At 37.9% G+C, this 25,278-nt stretch overlaps 1 protein-coding gene across 46 annotated transcripts; it reads right to left on the bottom strand.

Annotated features, from left to right (window-relative positions):
* Window positions 1-906: 906 nt before the first annotated feature.
* On the bottom strand, window positions 907-23,884 carry LOC107225488 (dentin sialophosphoprotein). Of its 46 annotated transcripts, XM_046739563.1 has the most exons (49): window positions 23,472-23,884; window positions 20,937-21,040; window positions 20,763-20,825; window positions 20,589-20,651; window positions 20,415-20,477; window positions 20,241-20,303; window positions 20,067-20,129; window positions 19,893-19,955; window positions 19,719-19,781; window positions 19,545-19,607; window positions 19,371-19,433; window positions 19,197-19,259; window positions 19,023-19,085; window positions 18,849-18,911; window positions 18,675-18,737; window positions 18,501-18,563; window positions 18,327-18,389; window positions 18,153-18,215; window positions 17,979-18,041; window positions 17,805-17,867; window positions 17,631-17,693; window positions 17,457-17,519; window positions 17,283-17,345; window positions 17,109-17,171; window positions 16,935-16,997; window positions 16,761-16,823; window positions 16,587-16,649; window positions 16,413-16,475; window positions 16,239-16,301; window positions 16,065-16,127; window positions 15,891-15,953; window positions 15,717-15,779; window positions 15,543-15,605; window positions 15,369-15,431; window positions 15,195-15,257; window positions 14,843-15,039; window positions 14,074-14,178; window positions 13,873-13,984; window positions 9,036-9,258; window positions 8,757-8,882; window positions 8,576-8,674; window positions 8,293-8,475; window positions 6,627-6,755; window positions 6,365-6,529; window positions 6,176-6,276; window positions 5,853-6,046; window positions 2,867-3,036; window positions 2,158-2,319; window positions 907-1,879 (listed from the first exon to the last, which is right to left on the bottom strand). In XM_046739563.1, exons 1-49 carry the CDS (start codon window positions 23,667-23,669, stop codon window positions 1,646-1,648), a joined length of 4,581 nt encoding a protein of 1,526 aa, XP_046595519.1. In that variant the 5' UTR covers window positions 23,670-23,884; the 3' UTR covers window positions 907-1,645. The 46 variants fall into 46 exon arrangements, with proteins under 46 accessions (XP_046595519.1, XP_046595525.1, XP_046595520.1 ...); XM_046739569.1 differs by lacking the exon at window positions 15,369-15,431; XM_046739564.1 differs by lacking the exon at window positions 15,891-15,953.
* Window positions 23,885-25,278: the final 1,394 nt, after the last annotated feature.

The following is a 25,278-nucleotide window of genomic DNA, read 5'->3' as shown; positions in this document are numbered from 1 at the left end:
CGTCTTATTACCAAACGAAATAATTCATTGACATCTTCCAGTTTCCCTAGACAAAAAGCCACTCTGAAGTTGGGCACAATTTCCACAGTTGTCAAGCTGATTGCAGGTGGCGCACAATCATTGGTCCACTTTGCCGTGAAATTCCGGTATTCCAAAATCCAAAAAGTATTTTGTTTGGACGATTGAAGAATTTAAACAGGTTAATTTGCCATGCTGCTTTTCTCCAAGTGACGAAAAAAGATCTTCAATAAAGGAAAATTAATTTCACGTAATATTGTATGCTTGAATTTGAATTTTGAACCAACGATTGTGCTGCCACCAAGCTTTAAGAGTTGGCAGTGTGGTTCCCCAATGAATTAAACAATTTAAGGAGATTCTTCAAGTTCACCTTACTTTCGTTGTCTTTTTGTGGACAACTTGAAGGCAGTGATTTCTAGGAACGATATCGCGACAAGAAGCTCCTGCCTGTCACTCGCATTCCCGTTAAAGTAAGTAAAAGGGAAAAAGCAGTTTGAGAAATTATTGCATCGAGTTGGTATTTCGTTAGATTGATGAGGAAATTGACAAAAAAATTACTATCTGATCTGAAGATGAGAATCTGTATCAAATCTTATGATATAATCGTAACATGTATTCAACTACACGAGCTTGGGCTATGTTTGTACCTTGTCACCACGCTGATAAAGGTAATGACCGTCATTTTGAACAATATTCACAGAACTACCTTGAACGGAGAACCCTCTGCATCACCACTAACAGTGTTTAAACGAATTAAGGCCCCGATGTCACATTGTGACATATGTTTTAGCCAGAATGATAACGGTGCTGTTGGAATCGATGTATGATTTATTGTACGTTTAATATTTATTGCATTACTAGCGATATGCTAATAAAATATGACCTTAATCAACTGTACGTACCACAAGCAGATTTATTTCATTCGACAAATAGACTTACATTTTTTTGCTTTGCACCCGTGTCTACATTGTACGTACATATTAATAATAACATTCAGTAGACGTATCATGAAATTATATTCCTTCGTAATACGTGTATTTTTTTTACCTATCTCATACGTGTTACGAGAAAAATGGTATGTTTCGTGTATTTCAGTCTGCATGGTGACCTATCATACTCATATAGTCATATCCAAAATTTACGATACTTAATATAGTTTCATTAGACGGCGAAAAATTCTTAGTTGTGGTAACTATGTACGGGCCCTAACTATTTTCATTTTTTGTTTTAACCGAAAAATATATTTCTGGGTACAAAGTGAAAATTAATTTTGTACCTGTAAATAGAAAAACAAGGGTGGGTTTTATTCTTTTCGATTATAGTCATTCGTATCATGTCTTCTGTAACTGCGATAATTAGATGTTGATGACACAATAAATTGATATTGTGGCCCCGATGAACTAAAACATGTTGCAGTAACCAGAAAATCTAGTATTGATAACTACTATCACACTGAAGGGGTGGTACTTGTACCAATTTTTTTTCTAATCCCAATAATATCTAAGCCGTTATTGTAACGATACACTCATCTTAATGATATTTTCTAGTAATTATACAAGTGATATTTATCACAGTTCACTGGTATATTTTTGACACAAACGGCTGTTTCTTGAGATGAAACATAAACTCATTGATTAGGTGGGAGTGCTTCGGTTTCACGACCGAAGTCTATACCGTCGAGGTGAGGAAAATTATATGTTTTTTCCTCAGGGCGGACTTTGGTTCCCGTTTTGCACTGCCAGGCTTCTCCAAGGGCTTCGTTATTGGCGGCAGTTATCGCAATCCGTAGTCGGCTTGGCAAGTTTTCGTCTTCGTAGAGCGATCTGAAGGATGTTGTGAGAGGCTTCTTTGTGCAATGCATCTGTAAATATTGGAACAACAATTACGAGCGGTCAAGTGGTAGGCTTAACAATGAAAAGCGTAGTGCGTATCAGTCGAAAATGATCTATGATCTTTGCTCTTTACCAACTGCTCGGTTCCTCTGTCAGCACGTACTGTGATTTCTCTATGAGAATACAGTATTCAGCATCCGTTGGAGCTTAACCATTTCCCGTTAGACTAATTTAGACGTTGAACATACAACGAACAGCGACCACATGCATAAAAAAAAAGTATTACAAGTGTCAATTAGGTAGGCACCTGAGCATAGGCCAAGAAGAATTGTTGTATCTCGTTGGATTCCGAGTTCGAAAGCCAGGGCAATGGTATTTTAGCTTCCGCGGGTAAGTTTAACATCGTATCGTAGGCGAGTCGCAGGCCGGCGTCGTCTGAGAATCTCTCATTGAGACTGAGGTCGGATATCTGCAAATTCAGTCAATTCCAGACAGTTTATTCTGGTTTTATTTATGAGATTAAAAATTGGGGTTACAATGACAAAATACATGATGTTTTGAATTATGACATTTTCCTTATTACATGCGTAATGACACTCGTTTGACCAAATCAACAGTCCAGCGAAATTGAATTGAATTCTACAAGGCACTCGCTTAGGGCATCCGAGCAAAATTATAATTATTGAGCGTATTGAAAAAATCAATTCTATCCATTTACTCGTGCCGGCGAGTTATAGAACATTCAAAGTATGCGTCCGGTGTGAATTCGATAAAGACTTTAACGAACGACTTGTTACATAAAACTGATTTGGTACAATTTTTTGAAATCATCCACAACTTTAGCAATTAGACAGTCGGGATTTATCATAATTTATTGACGATTTACCCGAGTCATTCAAACTTTGCTCAGAGAATACATTTTCAGAAATGCAAAAAAAAATTATTTTACTACGACCCCATATTTGATTTGTCTAACCAATGAATAAAACGGACAATGCTGAACGTCTGTGGCTTACGCTGTAATGAATATTTTGAGAAGTCGATGGCAGGAAGATGGAGTCCATTTTTCCCCTCAAATTTTGGTAATGGTTTTTGTAGTCGCTTCTGTAATTTATATCATCATCCGTGTTAGAGCAGAAAACAGGCGCCACCCTCCTACCTTTCCAACCGTTCAGGTAATTTATGCCTGAAAAGAGATTAATAACTGTCTCAATATCTCCTATGTATATCGTCATATGTATTCTCTCAACTTTCATCAAATCTGAGTTGTCTGTCTGATCTCTCGCGACACAGTTCGCACATATCTCGCTCAAATAAAGTATATCTTTTATTGTGTATTAATCATCGACTATCTTCAATCATGATGCCGATTCACTCGCTCTTGTCTTCTGTCTCTAATTCACGGATCCCACGTCAATGATCTAGCTATCTTTGTAAACATTAATATTTTCGGGAATGCCGAGATTTTCGGGAATCCGACCCGAAACTGATAGATTTTTCCCGATCAGAGCTGAAGAATTCTGGTATCCGCACGTCCCTACTCGAGGCGTTATTATACATAATTACCATACATTATTGTATGAATAATTAAAAAACAATAGCGTAAAGGTTGCACGATCCAACTTTCGGCAAATATAAGTTTCAATTTAGCTTCCCCCTGCCCAATTTCCCATCACATTTCAGTCAAGTATACTGAAAAAATTTATAGTTTTGGCAAATATGAAATAACTAAAAAATCTGATGCACTCCCGGTCCTTCAATGTTCTATTGTTATACTAACTATAAAAAATGTAGTAACATCAGGTATTGTCATCTACATCGCCAACGATAATCATTTAGTTACGTTGACTAAACGGTTTTACTACGAAACTTCTTTGGCATAATTTATTTGCTGTGATTGCCATATCAAATTTACTCGCTCGTATTACAAAATTACATATTTTGATACTACATTAGGATGCTCGTAAGGATTGTTACGTCTGGCAAAACCAATCATAATATATCGTTATGTCGATTATTGTTGTTGTCATCCGGTCACAAGTGATGGGGTGGTTATGGTGTTCTTCCGCCCAAGAATTGAACTCGTTACGTGGATAAGTTTAACTTTTGTATGTAGGGTGTCCCAAAATTCGCGCAAGATTTAAATTTCGCGCAATTTGTGCGGTAAAGTGTTGCCACCAAAAATCAAAATACAGCGTGACAGCTGCCAGTTCGGGGTTATTAAAAATGGGGCGATACTCGAAATAAAAACGCGTTTTCATTGTTAAGCAATAATTTAAAAATAACGAAGGCTTGACAGCTACAGTTTGCAATTTTTGCACAAAATCTGGTCCGAATAGTGATTTAAATTCATCAAATGTGAGGAGATTAATTAAAAATGTAGATCGACTAGATCAATTAGTCATCTTAAACACTCTGGCTGTCGTTGAAGGACTCGTACCTTTGAGGAGGAAATTGAGCGCTGTGTCAGTGAAATTCAGCCATACTTACGCAAAACGGTAATGCAGAAAAATTTCAAAAAAAGAGCGCGTATGTGCCAGCAATGCTATTGCATACACAACTCTGTTCTGTATACTTTATGGATCAATAAAAAATCGACTATTTGTCACTATAAAGCAGGGTTTTCCACCAAAATTACTCCTTGCGCGAGTTTTGAGACACCTTATATAGTTGTCAGGAGGATATGCGATAGATTTAATAACTAAACACGAGCATGTAATCATTTGGAGTAGTTCTAATCCACAAATAAAATTCAAATATGTAGCCTGATTACGGCCATTAGGCACATCTTTCTGACATGTCAATTACTTATAATTGATCGCAAATCGGGAAAACCTAATTTTTATCTTAAATCCCGAAAAAACGCCGTACGCACAATTTTGTTCGGGACGCCAACCCGTGGACTTACAGAGATAGACTGCGCGCTCTGTTCACCAAGCTGAAGCCGTAAGCCGTATTCAGAGAGTGAGAGAGAGAGGGGGAGCGAGAGTTGGCCCTATCACTCTAACCGGTGACTCGGGTCGAAGTACAACAAAAAGAAAGGTGGTAGAAATCTATAGAAACGACTCTGAAGCTATCCCCGTTGAAAGAATCCGACTATCTTTGCAAACAGAAAAGTTAGCTTTCCTAAAAATCAAAGAAACGACTCCATGTTTTGTTGAGTCAAAGTATAAATGAAAAAAATGGTGATACAAGCGGGCACCAACGAAGTACAATTGATATTAGTTTTTCAAATGTTTTTTTCCACAGTCGTGTGACAGATTCACATAGGTCTTAAGCGGCCCCGTAACACCGCACAGTCTATCTCCATAAGCCTGTGTTCGAATCTGGGACTCCACGGATGACTATATTCTTTAATGACGACAGAACATTTAGTTAAAACAATGTCAATTAACCGCAGGTACATCCTTCTTTACGCGGATCGGTCGCGATTTATTTTCATAAAATGATGATCGAACGAACAATTTTCCAATAAAACGATTTGGTTTATTAAACGATACTCATCACTACGTATATGAAAAGGAGACGTACATAATTTCCATAATTATGGCATCTATTTTCATATTGAATCGAACTCAAGCGCCGTTCGCGTAACTCGTTCGCGCTGGTTCGTTCAACTACAGAGAATCGTTAACGTTTTCGTTGCGTGTGAAATTACAGTATGGTTAACTGTTCATACACATGGTGGGTTATACGTGTTAAAGCAACTATGCGTTATTTTCATGACAATCACACCGAACGTTATACTTACAACGCAGCGCCATGCGTGAAACCAACGGTAACTTCATAGCAGTCGCTACCAACGAAGAACACAGTTGCCATAAATGATTTCTTTCGCTATATTCTTGAAGTTGATATCGTCATTCAATTATCTAGTGTTGCAGCGAGGGAAGTTATATTTAATGTTTCCCCCAACTACAGTCGTTCTATGTACACATAGGTATATCACGTAGTTGTTTTGACTCTAGCATTTTTTTAGTGTACTCATGACGCGTCACGTACCTGTGAAGTCAAAATGATGAGCAATTTCATTGGCGATAAGCGTTCCAAGAGTAGCTAGCCCCAAATGCTGCGTTGAGGTGGTGTAGGAACGGTCCAAAAAGCGCCAATCTACAGCTCCGAACGGTATAATTATTTTCTCGAGCTCGTATATAGATGAAGTCGACGCGTCGTACGGTTGGGCGAAGTACGTCCATCTGTGAATCGAAAATCGACTTTCAGGCCAATGCGGACCGATCGGGACAATTTATATTCCCTGCGAAACTGATCATCGATTTCGTATCGCGGGGACCGTAAAAATGATCGTCAACCAAGCAAACGCATACATTTCTTCGCTTGGCCGTTTATCCAGCATCTGGTACATGGACGTTCTGTACATCTTCCGCAGCGCCATTGTGTCGTTGAAAAAATCGCCCGTGAGTTCGATCTGTGAAGAAAATATAACGTCTGTGGTTTAAACAATCCGTTCTAGCCCGCAATCCGAAGGAAGGTGTCTGCGGTTTGATGTTGCGTACCTCATTGTCGTTTGAGTTATGATAATCGGTTCGGTGGGCGGGTGTCACGATTGAGAGTCTTGCGATTTTCTTCAAAATTGCCTCTTTGCTCTTCTTCCCAATCCACTTCTGTTTCGACACATTCGACTCCAATGTTTTCCTTAATTTTTCAAACATTTCGGTCACCTGAAAACACAACAACAATCGTGGTTCACAATCAGATCGATACATCGTGAATTATATGCTTGGAACGTCGCAGAATTCGAAGGCTTTATTCGCTTACCGTTCTGTTCATGACCTTGAGTTCCTCGCTTTTGAATGATGACATGTATAAACTGGATGCATGCGTCTTCATCAGGTTAGTTGCTAGTCGCTTGCAGTAATTTTCGACATCGTGGCGCGGAGCAACAAACTGCGAGAAAAAAAACCAATTCCGGAAATTGTACTAAATAAGTTGGTTTCAAGTCCAAACTAATATTACATCGCGTTTCTAATTACTTAAGGTCATAGGCTTAAAATTAGACGAGCTTTTAGTGTTCGTGAAGAGGAAAGGTGGTATAAATTTTTGAACTTCCCGTTTCCTTGTTCTCAGATAAGAAAGGAAGTAATTGGAATTACCCCGAAAACAAAAAGTTGAGTTTTCAATAGATCTCGACTTTATGAGATATAGGGAAAGACATGCAACCATTTTCGGATGGACGTACATATGTGTGGATGTATGTTTTTATGTATGCATCTGTGTGATCAGTTATTTCGTCCGACGATATCTCGAGATCGAGTTACCGGATTTCAATTAGTTTGGCCCAGTCGACGCGGCTTCTTCAAACTTCGAGCTAATTAAATTTTGGCTTTGATCGTTTTACTAGTCGGATTGTTTAAGTAAGAAAATTCCAAAATATAAAATACAAATGATGTCTCGAAAATGAATAAATAGATTCTATTGAAAATTGGTACCGTAAGGTTTGTTGGGTGGCTGATCACGAATCTGAGGTCAGATTTACGAAATCCAAAATTGTGGAACCAATATGGTAGAAAAAAATCTAGAAATATTCGGATTTCGGTAGAAATTAGTAGGTGGAGATCTTTTGGGTCATTGATAACGAATCCGAGCTCAGACTTCCAAAATTTGTGACGGTGGATCCGTTATAGTGGTTAAAAATAAAAAATCGTCATATTTTCATGTAATGGTATCTGAGGTCTTTTAAATCGTTAATCACGAATCTGAATATGTAGTTAGAAATTCGAACTGGATATTACTATTTTTTTTTCTGTGAACTTGGAACCTGCAGTGTGAGGACGGAAAGTTCGAGCGCTTATTTTTAAATATTAAATTAGATTAAATTATAGGCTTATTTATAAAGCCGCTTATTTTTCGTTATAATTCGGCGAAATTTGAAGAGTATTATCAAAAATGTTGATATTGAAAAATTGATAAGTTATTGACAAATGGTCGTAAGAGCTGGTGCACAGGACTATTGGCCCGTTCTGAAAGGACGAATAATGCGAACCAATCACAGTAGTCCATAAGCGATATTATGTAAATGAATAGATCGAATTATGTTGAGAAGTTTTCATAATGGTTTCACTAAAAATGTTTAATAAGCATATTTACTTATATGAATATATTATTCATAAAAACAAAGCGATAAAGGTAACAACAAATTATTGTCTGGTGGATCTACTACACAGCACACTCTATTGGCCTATAGACAACCTTTTGCTTTCGAGTTTTCGGATCATTGACTCTAACTTGTTCATGGATTTGTTCATAATTTTTGTCGGAATCAGTGAAAAAACACGAGGTGACCCTTCGTTCGAAAAATCACATTTTGGCGCTTATGACTTCAAGCTATCAAACACGAGATAATAGTTTTGAATCATCACGATACAGACTCTTCACCCCAAGCATTTCGATCTCCAACGGCCCCTCATCAAATGACGAAACTTACCTCGTGATAGACATCGTGAGCGTAAATTGCGAGGAGAGCATCATTTATCCACGTTTCGTCATCAATCTGATAGCTTCGCAAGGCGACATTCTTTACAGCTCGAGTAAGGTCTTCAGGAAGATAACCATGCCAGAGTTTTCTTTCCACATTTGCTCGAGGTGGTAGTAGTTTCTTGAAATCAAGCTACAAGAGTAACGATGTTTGATGAAATTCTTCGATATATCATCGGATTCTTATTTTTTTCCTCTGCTGCAATGTGTAGAATTCTCTGTAATTTACTTACGAATGGCGGTTGTTTATGTGCCCGTCTGACAGAGAGGTCACCCTTCAAGTTATAATTCTTGGTTGCGTAGGCCTTACGGATTTCATCTTCATCCATCTCCTGCAATGCAGAATCACCGTTATAGATGACATATTATAGACGATCATTGCACACGTATGGAATCAAAAAATGAGATACATGCCGGCACAAGGAAAAGTTCAATCAGCTTCTCAACGTCAACCCCGATTTGCTCCGATCGATCATAATCCGTTCCGAAAATTTTTTTCACGCTATTTTTGATGGACGTTGTAAAGGTGCCGAAGTAGTTCTGTCAACAAAGTTTACTTCAAGGGTTAAATTTACTGTTACAGGTAATATAATTACCAGTCATTCCAGTATCGCATGTACGTATAAGATAAGTAATCGTGCTATTGTATTGTATTATGTAAAAACCAGGTATCGAAGGCATGCTTAATCTCACCTTGCACTCTTTGTAAGTTCCGTAGACTTCTGTCAAATTCACTTCCGGTTCGTTTCTCACCGATTCCTGCTGTTTATAGCATTCCTCTGCTCTTTTATTCGTGTAGGGGTCAGTTTTGCTCATCAGTGGCCCAATTTTCCAGGTAAACTGAATTGTTTGTGGCTCTGTGTTACAATTCCCTTCGTTTACAGCGAGGTCTGGAGTAATGTCGAATAAGAGGGCGCTGCGAATCAGACCTCATGCTTACTCTATAGGTTTTAGATTTTTTTCTAACAACGAAACTTGCATTCCATCAGCGATTGCGTTGACTTGTAGTCAGAAGTGACTCGAGAATTCAAATGTTATAACTTTAATGCGTTTCGGATGTAACTGTACGACCATTAGGGTGGTTAAAAAAAACCTTTTCTGCTCTTACCCCCTCAAATGTTAGTGCTTGATAGAAAAAAGTCCTCCCAACAGATGAGCTCTCCAGCTTAAGTCGGGTGGGGGTCAAAATTCTCGTTCTCAAAAGAAAAAAAAAAAAAATGTTAGTATACATTTATTTATACATTTTTGCGTTCTCAATTTTTATCCTTCTACAAGTCGTCTTTTCGTATTTTTGGTCTTTCTACGTTTTTAACTGTCGGCAGTTTAATTTTCGGGATTTCGTCCCGTCGACTTTTTGGTCTTTCGCATTTTTGCACCCCACCCCTCAAATTTAACAGGTCATTCATTTAACATGGGAAGTAAACACTGAAAGAGCGACAAACACTAACATCTGAAATGGTAAGTGCGGACAAAATTTTTTTTTTTTAACCACCCTGATGAGCATGCATGTGAAAAGTGCCTTTACCTCGATTTTATCACACCTTCGGTCACGTATTTTCAGCTAGAGTAATACCAAATTATTTCAAATTCTGAACATTCATTGACCGTAGTTTGATAGCAATCTTTAATAAACACAGGAAAAGCATATTTTTTCGCGAAAAGTTCAAGTTTAATACAGTACATGAGATGATTCATGTATCATGAACATGTTGTGTCGATGTGTTTGCAATACAGGGCTACCATTTGAGTCCCGCAATAATCCTACAGGAATTGGGTTTTAGTGGAATCGTCTGGATTTTTGATATGTTATAGATCTTGGCATTCTGAACAAAAGCCTTCACAGGCACGGCCCTTTCCTATGAATAGTTTCCAAGCTAGATACCACCGAACCTTAAAATGTTCATTCTATTCCCACTTTCCTTTGTGCAAGACAAACAACGAAAAGAAAATTATTTCTAATAAATAAAACTGAGGCATGTAACCGGACATGACCACCTCAAGTCTATAGACTCATCCCCTCCTGCAACCTCAATGATCTTACCTGTAGACGACGTTACCTGGCGGGACCTGGTGTAAAAAAGTGTTTTTGGTTCTCCGATGGAAGAATGAAGATAATAAAGTGCCGTATATATATGTATATGTATATCGCATATACTAGACCGGTTCAAAAAAAATTTACGAAGCTTTTATTCCAAGTCACACGTTTCATAGTTGTAGGAAGCGGAAATAAGATGCCAGTGAAAATTTGAGCCCTTGATGTTGACATTTAGTGGTTCATGAACGCCATTTTTCATTTTCCATTCGATTGATAATCGAAAATGGTTTTAGTTTAATTCTGAAATTTGTAGCTCAGTAACGAGGTGATGTACATAAATGTCCGATAAATATTTTTGTAGTGAATTCAACGCTCTGCAATAATGGTCTCTTATAATTTTTTACGAATAATGCACTTTATGACTCGTATCATCTCCCAAACCACTTCATAAAGTACGGTAAAAAAAATGTATGTTGCTTTGTGACCTAAAAGAAACCCGCAACATTATTGTAATAGATATGCGTGCTATAATAGGGTACAATATTTGCGTTTTTTATGTCAAAGTTTACCACTTGACCCTTTCAAAACTGAATTGAATCTATCGCTGGAATAAAATTTGCTTAGGCGTGTATCGATTCTCTATCTTTCACATGAGCTTTCTAATCTTTTTCAGAATTTTCCTTGACCTGTATTAAAAGCTAAACGTGGGTCCATTCTAATGGATACGAAGTGTTCATTGGCAAGATTTGAAGAAAATTTAAATTTAATATTCCTATCACTACTTTTATTATATAATTTGTGATGTTGGGAAAATTGTTAATTAAGCGATCGGATAATTCGAAAACATATTGATGATTCGGAAAAAATATTGAAGTCGGAAAAATGATAAACAATCGATTGAAATAATGTGTCCAACCCGAGAGCTTATTACTTTTAATTATAATCCTTGAATAGCATTTATTTCTTTACAAGTGCGTTCTGCATGTTAAATAAATATCGTTACATGTTTTTCTTACGTGCACATATGATGACCACTAGGGTGTGCCAAAAAAAAATAATTATTTTCCCAAACGCGCATCAAAATTCTGGTAGAGCATCTCAAATAGAATATCTCAGCCAAACATGAGCTCTTAATATGGATATTTAGAGACGCCTATTTTATTATTTCCAATTTCCATTTGAATAACACTTATTGTTAGAAAAATAGGAGGATTTTCAATTTATTTTCTCGTAAACGGCTCGACTTATAAACTACGTAAATACAGATTCTTATGGGAAATTTCACACTATATTAAAAGTTCTGAGATAGAATTTTCCTCGCTTTAACTGATCAGAAGATATTCAAGATGACTCAATGTTTACAGACGAATATATCTTAATTGGTTAGAGTTAGGAAAATTTTATCTCAGTACTTTTTTTATAGAGCGTGAAATTTCCTTTAAGAATCTGCGTTTAGATAGTTTATAATAGTTTACAAAAGAAAAACAAAATTCCGATTTTTTTACGTGTTATTTAAATACAAAATGGAAAAAATTAAATAGGCACCTCTAAATATCAATATTTTGAGCTCATATTTGGTCGAGATATTCTATTTCAGATGATTCACTGAAATTTTGTTGCGTGTTTGAAAAAAATAATTTCTGGCACTCCCTAATGACCATATATGTATAATAAATCTTTTTTTTCTCATAACAGATTCTTTGCATTAATTGTTGCCAAGCTTATCTATTTTTTCATGACGTTTGAGGCTATCCTGGAAGCGTAAATGTTGTTTCCAGAAAGAGAGTTGACATTAAATAGCCTACAAAAGTAGAAATAAAAACAAAAGTCACACGCATCTCTTTTTTTAACTATTGAAGCTGCACTTTTTCGACTAGAAAACATGCTCAAATGAAGGGATAGTCTTCAATATGTGGTTTTTCAAATAGTTATTGGAAATGTTGTCAAATCCCATCCTTTACAAAAACTCTGATGAAAGAAGCATTTGTTTTGAATTTTCAAAATGCACAACCACTGCAATGATCAAGGGTTCTGAAAGGGTCAAGCTGCTATTTAAGTCGAATGAAAATACTCTTATCACTCTGAAATCATCTTGGATGAAACGTTTCAAACAGGGAAAAATACGATTATATTTACGATCGTAAGAGATATGAAATTTTTGGGTCAGAAATATTTTGTTACGGCTATTAGTAGGCGTGATGGAATTAAAAAAGAATCTGCCGGGAAATCTTTTTTTTTCGCGATACTTTTCATCGTCATGAAAGTGGAGAGTCTGTCGGGCTGTTCGAAAATCTGCCGTGATGATCGCAAAAACGGCTAAACGAAAAATCTGAAACTGCCGAGACTTGACAATGAAATGAAAAAGTATTGAAAGAAAATTTAGAAGAATAAAAAATTTTCTACAGAACAAAAAATTCATACATTTTTTTTTTCCAATAAAAATATAAACTTGGAAAAACATAATGTAATTTAATGAAGAAGAAAAAGTATAAGTTTGTCGGTTAAACATTAAAAAGCGATTCATTTCCGGTAGAACCGAAAGTTCAAATTGAAAGGGATATGGAAATTTTTCATGGCAATCATTTAGGCTGTGAAAATCTGTAATTTATAGATCTTTTTATCGAGCTGTTTTCGAAATCATTGCGGAACTTTTTCGGACAGACCAACAGGCCGGCAGACCGACCGACACTTCTATAAAAACCTGTTTTTCGAATTGTAGAGGATCGAAAACGTAAAGATTCCTTAACATTAGCAAACGTGATATTCGACTGAAACTAATACTTCTCTTACATCAGGAGAGGTGTTGAAAAGTAATAATATTTTATGATACTATTGTATGACATTCTTTAGATGAGAAAAAGAACACTTCAATTTTTCTTAGCGTACTTTATGAAACAGTTTGGGAGATCATAGGACTAAAAATACAATTGTCGTAAAAACATGCCATTTTTCACCAATGGAAAAAGAACGGGCAACGCTATCGTATCCAGCGCACCAAAATATGTCGGAATTACACTAACTCATTCATTTACGATTTTCTCGCAAAAATTTGATAACACTGAGATGATATTATTACTTTAGCATTTAGACTGAGAAATATTTTTTATAATCAGGTATAGCAACCACCGTGATGGATGCATTTATCGCGGAGTGATTGTCAGAATTCTGTAATAAAAATTAGTCATGTATGCACCAACATGACGAGTGCTTTACCAATTTCGTATAAATCTCGTAAACTCTTCAAGATTTGGAAACATACTTTCGAACGATTAAAAAGATTTCGTGTGTTTTTTTACGTCTAAAGCTAACATTTTTCATTGACACGACGTGGCGTCAATAGCCTAATAATCCAAACCAAGGTCTACTTATATACCTATGCTTGATTCATAAATGACTACGGCGTTCTTCTTATTGCTTGCCTTTTAAACGATATATTTCACACCTGTGATCAAGCGGGCAAAGATTAGCCAGTACAAGTACTAATGGTAAGCTCACCTGTTCCGTTCGAGAAGTCTCTGAAGCGTATCGCGGAATTTAGGTTGGGTATCATCCTTCCCAATGTTATCCATGTAATTAAAACGTCCGATTTCTTGTACAGCTCGTCGAACTACAACGTGATGAAAACAATGCCTATTACTAAGTACAAAAGTACCTGCCGTCCATTTGATTCGGTCCAGTAAGGTTTCAATTGCCTACCGTTTGCCAATCTTTCAGACTGATTGGTCGTCTTTTCGTAATTCAGGCAGCTTTCGTAATAGTCGAGAAAGGACTGTTCGTCACTTCGGCGTTTTTGAGCCTCGGCTAGAAAATGGAAGACAACAAAAACAGTTGATAACGTTAACACAGAAACGTGTGTACTGCACACTGCAGCCCTATCCAGAAGTTTCAGTATACCACCCAAAACTACAAGCCTGATCTACCGAGCACGTTTTTCGGTTCAATAGTAGTGTAATTTTGGGCGCATTAAATTAATGCAATTGATCGAGTTGCACGCCCGTTGGTCTTTTCCTTTGCAACTAGGTATCGCCGATTGGCGATGAAATACAAAACTACTTCCACTAAAGGAATTTTTCAGACTCTACATCGACTTATGTTCGTTAAATGTGTGGACGAAAAATCCATACGACTGGCCTCGACTCGTGTCATTGCAAGCTTCGTATCGAGAACTTATTAGATGTCTCATGATATTGCATTGTAATCTTGCATCTATCGTGGAACAGTCATACATCGACATGTTACATTTTTAGACAGTTTATTATTTTCGATTATTGTGACACAGCCAGACACAACGATTTTCCGCGTCAATGAAGTAGATCAAACCTGTACCAATACAGTGAAAAAATCCTATCGAATTATGCTTCATTTGAGTGCACGTCGGATGATTGACTCAGAATATCGTTTTTGTCGTGTTATGTTTGAGTTCCGTTCTCATGGTAAACTTGTATAATAACGTGAGATTATTTACTGAAAATTCGTTGCATTGCTTGTTCTGCGAGGTCATTTTCTGTCATCAGCTGGTTATCTTCGAACTCTCCACAAGCGTATTCATAAAAATCATCACATGCATCAGAGGAATGGTTCATGTAGGAAAGAATTCGACTCGTTGTGCCTTTGGCCATTTTTGACATAACTTCAGATGACGTCACAGGTTGCATGTGATTTCTGAAAGTATCAGTTGTTGTACATGAGGTAACACAATCGAGGAACTACAAGACAAAGTTTCATAAAGTAAGCTAGTTAGATGATCACGAATTCTCTAAGCGGCTACGCTTTATACAATCAACGAACGTTCATGATGAATACATGAGGTAACTCACGTTAGAGGTGAAGTGTCCGGTGTTTCAGTAGTCGTAGTCTCCTGTCTAGATTCGCCGCCTGCCCTGTTAACAAGAGATGGAGTAAGTAAGCGAGTTAGCTAATCAGGAATTCTCTAAACGACTATGTTTTATACTATCAACGAACGTTGATGATGAACAAATGAGGTAACTCACGTCAAAGGTAAAGTGGCCGGTGTTTCAGTAGTCGTAGTCTCCTGACTAGATTCGCCGCCTGCCCTGTTAACAAGAGATGGAGTGAGTAAGCGAGTTAGCTAATCAGGAATTCTCTAAACAACTATGTTTTATACTATCAACGAACGTTGATGATGAACAAATGAGGTAACTCACGTCAAAGGTAAAGTGGCCGGTGTTTCAGTAGTCGTAGTCTCCTGACTAGATTCGCCGCCTGCCCTGTTAACAAGAGATGGAGTGAGTAAGCGAGTTAGCTAATCAGGAATTCTCCAAACGACTATGTTTTATACTATCAACGAACTTTGATTATGAACAAATAAGGTAACTCACGTAGAAGATGAAGTGTCCGGTGTTTCAGTAGTCGTAGTCTCCTGTCTAGATTCGCCGCCTGCCCTGTTAACAAGAGATGGAGTGAGTAAGCGAGTTAGCTAATCAGGAATTCTTAAAACGACTATGTTTTATACTATCAACGAACGTTGATGATGAACAAAGGAGGTAACTCACGTCAAAGGTAAAGTGGCCGGTGTTTCAGTAGTCGTAGTCTCCTGACTAGATTCGCCGCCTGCCCTATTAACAGGAGATGGAGTAAGTGAGTGAGTTAGCTAATCAGAAATTCTCTAAACGACTATGTTTTATACTATCAACGAACTTTGATGATGAACAAATGAGGTAACTCACGTTAGGGGTGAAGTGTCCGGTGTATCAGTAGTCGTAGTCTCCTGTCTAGATTCGCCGCCTGCCCTGTTAACAAGAGATGGAGTAAGTAAGCGAGTTAGCTAATCAGGAATTCTCTAAACGACTATGTTTTATACCATCAACGAACTTTGATGACGAACTAATGAGGTAACTCACGTCAAAGGTGAAGTGTCCGGTGTTTCAGTAGTCGTAGTCTCCTGTCTAGATTCGCCGCCTGCCCTGTTAACAAGAGATGGAGTAAGTAAGCGAGTTAGCTAATCAGGAATTCTCCAAACGACTATGTTTTATACTATCAACGAACTTTGATGATGAACAAATGAGGTAACTCACGTTAGGGGTGAAGTGTCCGGTGTATCAGTAGTCGTAGTCTCCTGTCTAGATTCGCCGCCTGCCCTGTTAACAAGAGATGGAGTAAGTAAGCGAGTTAGCTAATCAGGAATTCTCTGAACGACTATGTTTCATACTATCAACGAACGTTGATGATGAACAAATAAGGTAACTCACGTAAAAGGTGAAGTGTCCGGTGTTTCAGTAGTCGTAGTCTCCTGTCTAGATTCGCCGCCTGCCCTGTTAACAAGAGATGGAGTAAGTAAGCGAGTTAGCTAATCAGGAATTCTCTAAACGACTATGTTTTATACCATCAACGAACTTTGATGACGAACTAATGAGGTAACTCACGTCAAAGGTGAAGTGTCCGGTGTTTCAGTAGTCGTAGTCTCCTGTCTAGATTCGCCGCCTGCCCTGTTAACAAGAGATGGAGTAAGTAAGCGAGTTAGCTAATCAGGAATTCTCTAAACGACTATGTTTCATACTATCAACGAACGTTGATGATGAACAAATAAGGTAACTCACGTAGAAGGTGAAGTGTCCGGTGTTTCAGTAGTCGTAGTCTCCTGTCTAGATTCGCCGCCTGCCCTGTTAACAAGAGATGGAGTAAGTAAGCGAGTTAGCTAATCAGGAATTCTCTAAACGACTATGTTTTATACCATCAACGAACTTTGATGACGAACTAATGAGGTAACTCACGTCAAAGGTGAAGTGTCCGGTGTTTCAGTAGTCGTAGTCTCCTGTCTAGATTCGCCCCATACCCTGTTAACAAGAGATGGAGTAAGTAAGCGAGTTAGCTAATCAGGAATTCTCTAAACGACTATGTTTTATACCATCAACGAACTTTGATGACGAACTAATGAGGTAACTCACGTCAAAGGTGAAGTGTCCGGTGTTTCAGTAGTCGTAGTCTCCTGTCTAGATTCGCCGCCTGCCCTGTTAACAAGAGATGGAGTAAGTAAGCGAGTTAGCTAATCAGGAATTCTCCAAACGACTATGTTTTATACTATCAACGAACTTTGATGATGAACAAATGAGGTAACTCACGTTAGGGGTGAAGTGTCCGGTGTATCAGTAGTCGTAGTCTCCTGTCTAGATTCGCCGCCTGCCCTGTTAACAAGAGATGAAGTAAGTAAGCGAGTTAGCTAATCAGGAATTCTCTAAACGACTATGTTTCATACTATCAACGAACGTTGATGATGAACAAATAAGGTAACTCACGTAGAAGGTGAAGTGTCCGGTGTTTCAGTAGTCGTAGTCTCCTGTCTAGATTCGCCGCCTGCCCTGTTAACAAGAGATGGAGTAAGTAAGCGAGTTAGCTAATCAGGAATTCTCTAAACGACTATGTTTCATACTATCAACGAACGTTGATGATGAACAAATGAGGTAACTCACGTTAAAGGTGAAGTGTCCGGTGTTTCAGTAGTCGTAGTCTCCTGACTAGATTCGCCGCCTGCCCTATTAACAGGAGATGGAGTAAGTGAGTGAGTTAGCTAATCAGGAATTCTCTAAACGACTATGTTTTATACTATCAACGAACGTTGATGATGAACAAATGAGGTAACTCACGTCAAAGGTAAAGTGGCCGGTGTTTCAGTAGTCGTAGTCTCCTGACTAGATTCGCCGCCTGCCCTGTTAACAAGAGATGGAGTGAGTAAGCGAGTTAGCTAATCAGGAATTCTCTGAACGACTATGTTTCGTACTATCAACGAACGTTGATGATGAACAAATAAGGTAACTCACGTAGAAGGTGAAGTGTCCGGTGTTTCAGTAGTCGTAGTCTCCTGTCTAGATTCGCCGCCTGCCCTGTTAACAAGAGATGGAGTAAGTAAGCGAGTTAGCTAATCAGGAATTCTCTAAACGACTATGTTTCATACTATCAACGAACGTTGATGATGAACAAATGAGGTAACTCACGTTAAAGGTGAAGTGTCCGGTGTTTCAGTAGTCGTAGTCTCCTGTCTAGATTCGCCGCCTGCCCTGTTAACAAGAGATGGAGTAAGTAAGCGAGTTAGCTAATCAGGAATTCTCTAAACGACTATGTTTCATACTATCAACGAACGTTGATGATGAACAAATGAGGTAACTCACGTTAAAGGTGAAGTGTCCGGTGTTTCAGTAGTCGTAGTCTCCTGACTAGATTCGCCGCCTGCCCTATTAACAGGAGATGGAGTAAGTGAGTGAGTTAGCTAATCAGGAATTCTCTAAACGACTATGTTTTATACTATCAACGAACGTTGATGATGAACAAATGAGGTAACTCACGTCAAAGGTAAAGTGGCCGGTGTTTCAGTAGTCGTAGTCTCCTGACTAGATTCGCCGCCTGCCCTGTTAACAAGAGATGGAGTGAGTAAGCGAGTTAGCTAATCAGGAATTCTCTGAACGACTATGTTTCGTACTATCAACGAACGTTGATGATGAACAAATAAGGTAACTCACGTAGAAGGTGAAGTGTCCGGTGTTTCAGTAGTCGTAGTCTCCTGTCTAGATTCGCCGCCTGCCCTGTTAACAAGAGATGGAGTAAGTAAGCGAGTTAGCTAATCAGGAATTCTCTAAACGACTATGTTTCATACTATCAACGAACGTTGATGATGAACAAATGAGGTAACTCACGTTAAAGGTGAAGTGTCCGGTGTTTCAGTAGTCGTAGTCTCCTGACTAGATTCGCCGCCTGCCCTATTAACAGGAGATGGAGTAAGTGAGTGAGTTAGCTAATCAGGAATTCTCTAAACGACTATGTTTTATACTATCAACGAACGTTGATGATGAACAAATGAGGTAACTCACGTCAAAGGTAAAGTGGCCGGTGTTTCAGTAGTCGTAGTCTCCTGACTAGATTCGCCGCCTGCCCTGTTAACAAGAGATGGAGTGAGTAAGCGAGTTAGCTAATCAGGAATTCTCTGAACGACTATGTTTCGTACTATCAACGAACGTTGATGATGAACAAATAAGGTAACTCACGTAGAAGGTGAAGTGTCCGGTGTTTCAGTAGTCGTAGTCTCCTGTCTAGATTCGCCGCCTGCCCTGTTAACAAGAGATGGAGTAAGTAAGCGAGTTAGCTAATCAGGAATTCTCTAAACGACTATGTTTCATACTATCAACGAACGTTGATGATGAACAAATGAGGTAACTCACGTTAAAGGTGAAGTGTCCGGTGTTTCAGTAGTCGTAGTCTCCTGTCTAGATTCGCCGCCTGCCCTGTTAACAAGAGATGGAGTAAGTAAGCGAGTTAGCTAATCAGGAATTCTCTAAACGACTATGTTTCATACTATCAACGAACGTTGATGATGAACAAATGAGGTAACTCACGTTAAAGGTGAAGTGTCCGGTGTTTCAGTAGTCGTAGTCTCCTGACTAGATTCGCCGCCTGCCCTATTAACAGGAGATGGAGTAAGTGAGTGAGTTAGCTAATCAGGAATTCTCTAAACGACTATGTTTTATACTATCAACGAACGTTGATGATGAACAAATGAGGTAACTCACGTCAAAGGTAAAGTGGCCGGTGTTTCAGTAGTCGTAGTCTCCTGACTAGATTCGCCGCCTGCCCTGTTAACAAGAGATGGAGTGAGTAAGCGAGTTAGCTAATCAGGAATTCTCTGAACGACTATGTTTCGTACTATCAACGAACGTTGATGATGAACAAATAAGGTAACTCACGTAGAAGGTGAAGTGTCCGGTGTTTCAGTAGTCGTAGTCTCCTGTCTAGATTCGCCGCCTGCCCTGTTAACAAGAGATGGAGTAAGTAAGCGAGTTAGCTAATCAGGAATTCTCTAAACGACTATGTTTCATACTATCAACGAACGTTGATGATGAACAAATGAGGTAACTCACGTTAAAGGTGAAGTGTCCGGTGTTTCAGTAGTCGTAGTCTCCTGACTAGATTCGCCGCCTGCCCTATTAACAGGAGATGGAGTAAGTGAGTGAGTTAGCTAATCAGGAATTCTCTAAACGACTATGTTTTATACTATCAACGAACGTTGATGATGAACAAATGAGGTAACTCACGTCAAAGGTAAAGTGGCCGGTGTTTCAGTAGTCGTAGTCTCCTGACTAGATTCGCCGCCTGCCCTGTTAACAAGAGATGGAGTGAGTAAGCGAGTTAGCTAATCAGGAATTCTCTGAACGACTATGTTTCGTACTATCAACGAACGTTGATGATGAACAAATAAGGTAACTCACGTTAAAGGTGAAGTGTCCGGTGTTTCAGTAGTCGTAGTCTCCTGTCTAGATTCGCCGCCTGCCCTGTTAACAAGAGATGGAGTAGGTAAGCGAGTTAGCTAATCAGGAATTCTCTAAACGACTATGTTTTATACCATCAACGAACTTTGATGACGAACTAATGAGGTAACTCACGTCAAAGGTGAAGTGTCCGGTGTTTCAGTAGTCGTAGTCTCCTGTCTAGATTCGCCCCATACCCTGTTAACAGGAGATGGAGTAAGTAAGCGAGTTAGCTAATCAGGAATTCTCTAAACGATTACGTTTTGTGCTATCAACGAACTTTGATGATGAACAAATGAGGTAACTCACGTTAAAGGTGAAGTGTCCGGTGTTTCAGTAGTCGTAGTCTCCTGTGTATCAAATTTGCTGACAGGCATTTGACTTGTTCCATCATACCGTCCACGTAATTTATCCTATAATACAACCAATGTATTACATTGTGTTAATAAAATTGATTTGATCGCGATGTTTTCATAAGCATTTAACCGTTATTACGCTTGTTTCACGTGGGATCCGCTGACTGTCGTCCGGTACCGGAATTGATTACTACATAAGTTTACACGCATTCTACTAAGGTTACCTACAACTTAAATTACTAGAAGTATCAGCATCAAGATGTAACGGAGATAAACTTCGTCGTTAGTAAAACTGACAATATGAAAGGAATATATTCATTCTTATATACAATGGTTAGGTATAAGAATAAATCGTGAATACCCTTGCATATGTCTTTATATATATTCAGATATAAGAAAAGTGCCATTACTTGTTCGAAAAATAATCCTAGTACAGAAGTAAAATTCAGGGATTCCAGTATCAATTTCGAGTTTTTCAAAATTCGTGTGAAATTTACAAGCCGTGTCTTCGCTGGTGAAAATTTCTGCAACTACGAATTTCCAGGGAAATTCGGAAATTTACGTACTTTTTTTGTAGAGAATTGTTAATATGCGTAGCTTTTCATAGAAAATAGTAGACATTCATATTTTTTTGTACTGATTAAATTATAGAATGTTATAGTTTTTTTTTTTTGATAAAAATTAAATAAAATCACATTCATTCATAACAAACAAACTATGCATTTTTCGATTTTGTACAAAAACTTGCACAGTCCGAATGTCCCCAAAAATTCGTAGAAATTCCTAGAAATCATTTTTACAGACGCACTCATCTCGTTCAATATCGCGAACTGAGAGAACTATCTGTAGTTGAAAAATCAACATCTATGTATTCGAATTAGAAAATATATTGAAATTTCGTGATAACTGTAAAATCAACGTAGTTGGATCAGCTATATGGTTAATAACTATCTCCTGTATGCATGCTAAGCACACAACATCAACTGTAGAGAGTATTTGACTTAACAATAACAAACCCTCAAATCAATTATACCAATCGTCAAATCATTTACATGAATAGTGAAATATTTTTCTGCATTTTAATAATGAGATCCCTGAAATCACGTCTCTCATTGTCAGTGCGAAACATTTCGTTTCATTTCCACGACTGTAGAAAAATTATACCGTTGTACACATTCACCAGGAAGAAAACGAACATAGATTGATATCGAAAAATTATCAATCAAAATGATTTACAAAAACACGATAAGAAATAGTATCTCCGTTGTACTATGACTGTAGAAAAATAATCGGTGTTGGCGAATTGATATTTACTGCATCCTATTTATAATGCGTTTTGTATACGTCTCCAAGCTTCGGAAAATTAGATTAGGATAGATGCAAGTTTCGATGACATTAACTATTAGTACTAAAAATCTTTTTTTTCTCTTTTCCGTCTAACCATGTTTGCAGAGTTATCGTCAGTTAGCATCAGTTGAGACCAGAATCACGATAATCCGCTTATGCGTTCTCGAGACATTGTTGGACAAAAATTGATTACACACACCCAGGCGTTTGATCTGAAAATGGTCGGAAGAGATTTTCTGGTGAAACCCAATTTCTCATAGCGGTAATTACAATAGCTTCCCCACTTCATCGCAGCTTACAGGAAGTCCGAAGTTCAATGTAAAAACTGCCAAGCAATAGTCGATCGGCATAGTATAATAATATTAGATTGTGCACCAAGGAGGCAAAGTGGGTCTTTTGACACCGAGCGTAAGTTTTTAGGCCCTTCCAATCAGTTACGACTATTCCAAGGATCTCGTTACTCGGAAGATATGATCTATATCTGTTGTAACTAAAATTGCATAATTATTACTTTGCTTAGGAGTTTGAAACAAGCTGACAATAAATCGTCACCTTTGAAAAAAATGGTGACTGAACGAATGTTTCATGAATCCGAAAGTGGTCTAAAAAACGCTTGATAAACGTCTTTAAGGAATATGGTTGACTTTTATGGGAAACTTTTGAAACTCACTACTTTCGGTAACGTACATCTCCAATTCTAAACAAACAGTCAAATAGATTTGAATGAAATTTGGGAAGAGAATCAACTATTCGATCGAGATATGAGAGAACTTTTTCGAATATCACTCGAATATCAATTACAAGATGGCGGTGGCCTGATCTTGAAAAATATTTATTACTATCACAATATTATTCTAATTTTCCTAGAATGCGATAACCACGACCTCTCATATTCTATTTACCAGAATTCATTGTTACTTATTCATACCTAATCCGTTCCAAAAACTTTTACTTTATCGTTCAAATTGTTTTTGCCAAATCTATCCGTTTTATCCACTGTATCGTTGCTACTACGGCATTATTCTCGTATGAAAATTTTTACCGGTCTAAAATATTCGACCATCTAACAAATCAAACTGAGCTATCAAGGACTGGGAATGCGATCATCCAGTCTTGCTTATTATGAAAAAGCAAGGATTACCTGTTTTCCTACGATATTATTATCCCTCGACGCTTCTTTACTTTTTGACACCCACAATATGCACAATGTGATAATTATGGCACAAAGTACAAGAAATAAGATCAGTTTAACGATAAAGATAGGTTTTCGTTGAACTGGAGAAGACTCCGTCCCACCTCCTTCCACAGCATTCACGTCGTACGACCCACAGGTCCGCATTTTTTCTAATTTACTTCGCCGTATTACGCCTACAAAGATTTCTTGTATATCTTTTCAAATCTCAAACTCAAAATTTCCTAATATGTTTCAAACATCTACCGTGCGCGCAGCGGTTTATTACATTGCACGGTCGGATCAGCACGGAGCTTTATATGTTTAAGGGTTATCGGTATAAATATTAAAATACAGGAATGAAGAGAAATGTCTGCTCAGAGTTCCAGTGATTAAAATTAACTGACTAACTTCTGGGATTAATAAATGCTAATGGCTCTCGGCTAGGCCGGCAACCGGATGTGGTTAAGATAAACCTATTTTATCTCAAAACCGCAAGTACGGCTGTGACCGTTCGACGCGATTTTCATTTCATATATGTATAAAAGGTAAAGGAATCTGTCAGAAGAAGAAATTGAGATGTTTCACCGTCTGGTTCTGGATTGTAGGAATTACAACTAAAGTAAATTGTTTGAAAACCCTTGAACTAATAAAGAAAACCAAGTAAACATAATTTTCGCTTCGATTGCAGTTAAAATTTGTATTTCATAAAATCTAATACCATCGTAAGTAGTGATGGTAGAGATAACGATTTTACAAGATTTTATAAGTTGGCTTGTTTATTGACGACGTTCATTATATATTTGAGAGTTAAAGAAAGATAAATTATTACGTTATTGTTACGTAGATTATTAAGCAGTCATTTATCAGCACCAGAACGATGGGACGATCCGATTTTTTGGCCAACCTTGTTTCAGATTCGGGCCAGTTCTGATAAATCAGAATAATATCTCTCGCTAGTTCTTCCGGCGTGCTGCGGATGACGTGAAAATAGTACTTTGACAATTATTATGCCTCGACTTTCTACTTATTCCTTCAAAGATCTCGAAAATTTCGAACTTGTGCCAACTAAGCTATATTTTTTAGCCAGTTTCACTAGTGCAGGTTATTTAAAGTCCAACAATTTTTTTTCGCGCACATGAAATACCTGTGCACTATTATCGATACGTGTAGTAGTTTTCAGTGACAATTAATTTCGAGGAGAAAAAATTACACAGTATTTTATGATAATTTCTCCAACGAATAAGGATATATTTTCAAGGTAACTAATCTTGTTCATACGTTATAAACGTAAACAACTGAATAATACAAAAAAATTGCAAGCAATAAAAAAATGTTACAAATAAAAGTTGTTGGGTATCGAGAGGCTGAATCAAACTTTGACCTTCGCTTTGGCACTGGCTTCATTTTTAGATTAATTCAAAGTCAACTTTTGTTATTCAAATGAGAATACCTACCTTTGACCACGGATTCCGAAAGAGCATTGAATACTATATTCGGATGGGGATCCATGTTAGGCTCATTTAAGGGTCAAATTTTCGCTTGGTGCAGGAAAGCTGGTAAATTGTGATATTGCTGTTTAGGTCAAAGAATGCCATGAAGGCATGAAAATCTGCGGGCGTAACCATCGCGGAGAAGGGGTCTCCTTGTTAATAAATCTTTGACTCTGTACAGACTTGTACCTTAAGTAACCGCGTCATGCAATGCGTAATTTAATGCATTAGTTTGATCTTTGGGGCCATTTTGTACCCACATCAGAAGTACCTATCATTGGCCA

Source organism: Neodiprion lecontei, chromosome 5 (genome assembly GCF_021901455.1).
Source record: "Neodiprion lecontei isolate iyNeoLeco1 chromosome 5, iyNeoLeco1.1, whole genome shotgun sequence".
Classification (NCBI taxonomy): Eukaryota; Metazoa; Arthropoda; class Insecta; order Hymenoptera; family Diprionidae; genus Neodiprion; species Neodiprion lecontei.
Note: the sequence above shows the minus strand (reverse complement) of the source record. Positions and strands in the feature narration are given on the sequence as shown.

Bases quoted from the DNA above. Each gene is read 5' to 3' on its own strand.
- LOC107225488 (XM_046739563.1), bottom strand. From the start codon at position 23,669: ATGCGGACCTGTGGGTCGTACGACGTGAATGCTGTGGAAGGAGGTGGG. The intron at 18,912-19,022 runs GTGAGTTACCTC...TCTTGTTAACAG, and splicing joins CCGGACACTTCACCTTTAAC to GGCAGGCGGCGAATCTAGAC. The intron at 18,390-18,500 runs GTGAGTTACCTC...TCTTGTTAACAG, and splicing joins CCGGACACTTCACCTTTAAC to GGCAGGCGGCGAATCTAGAC.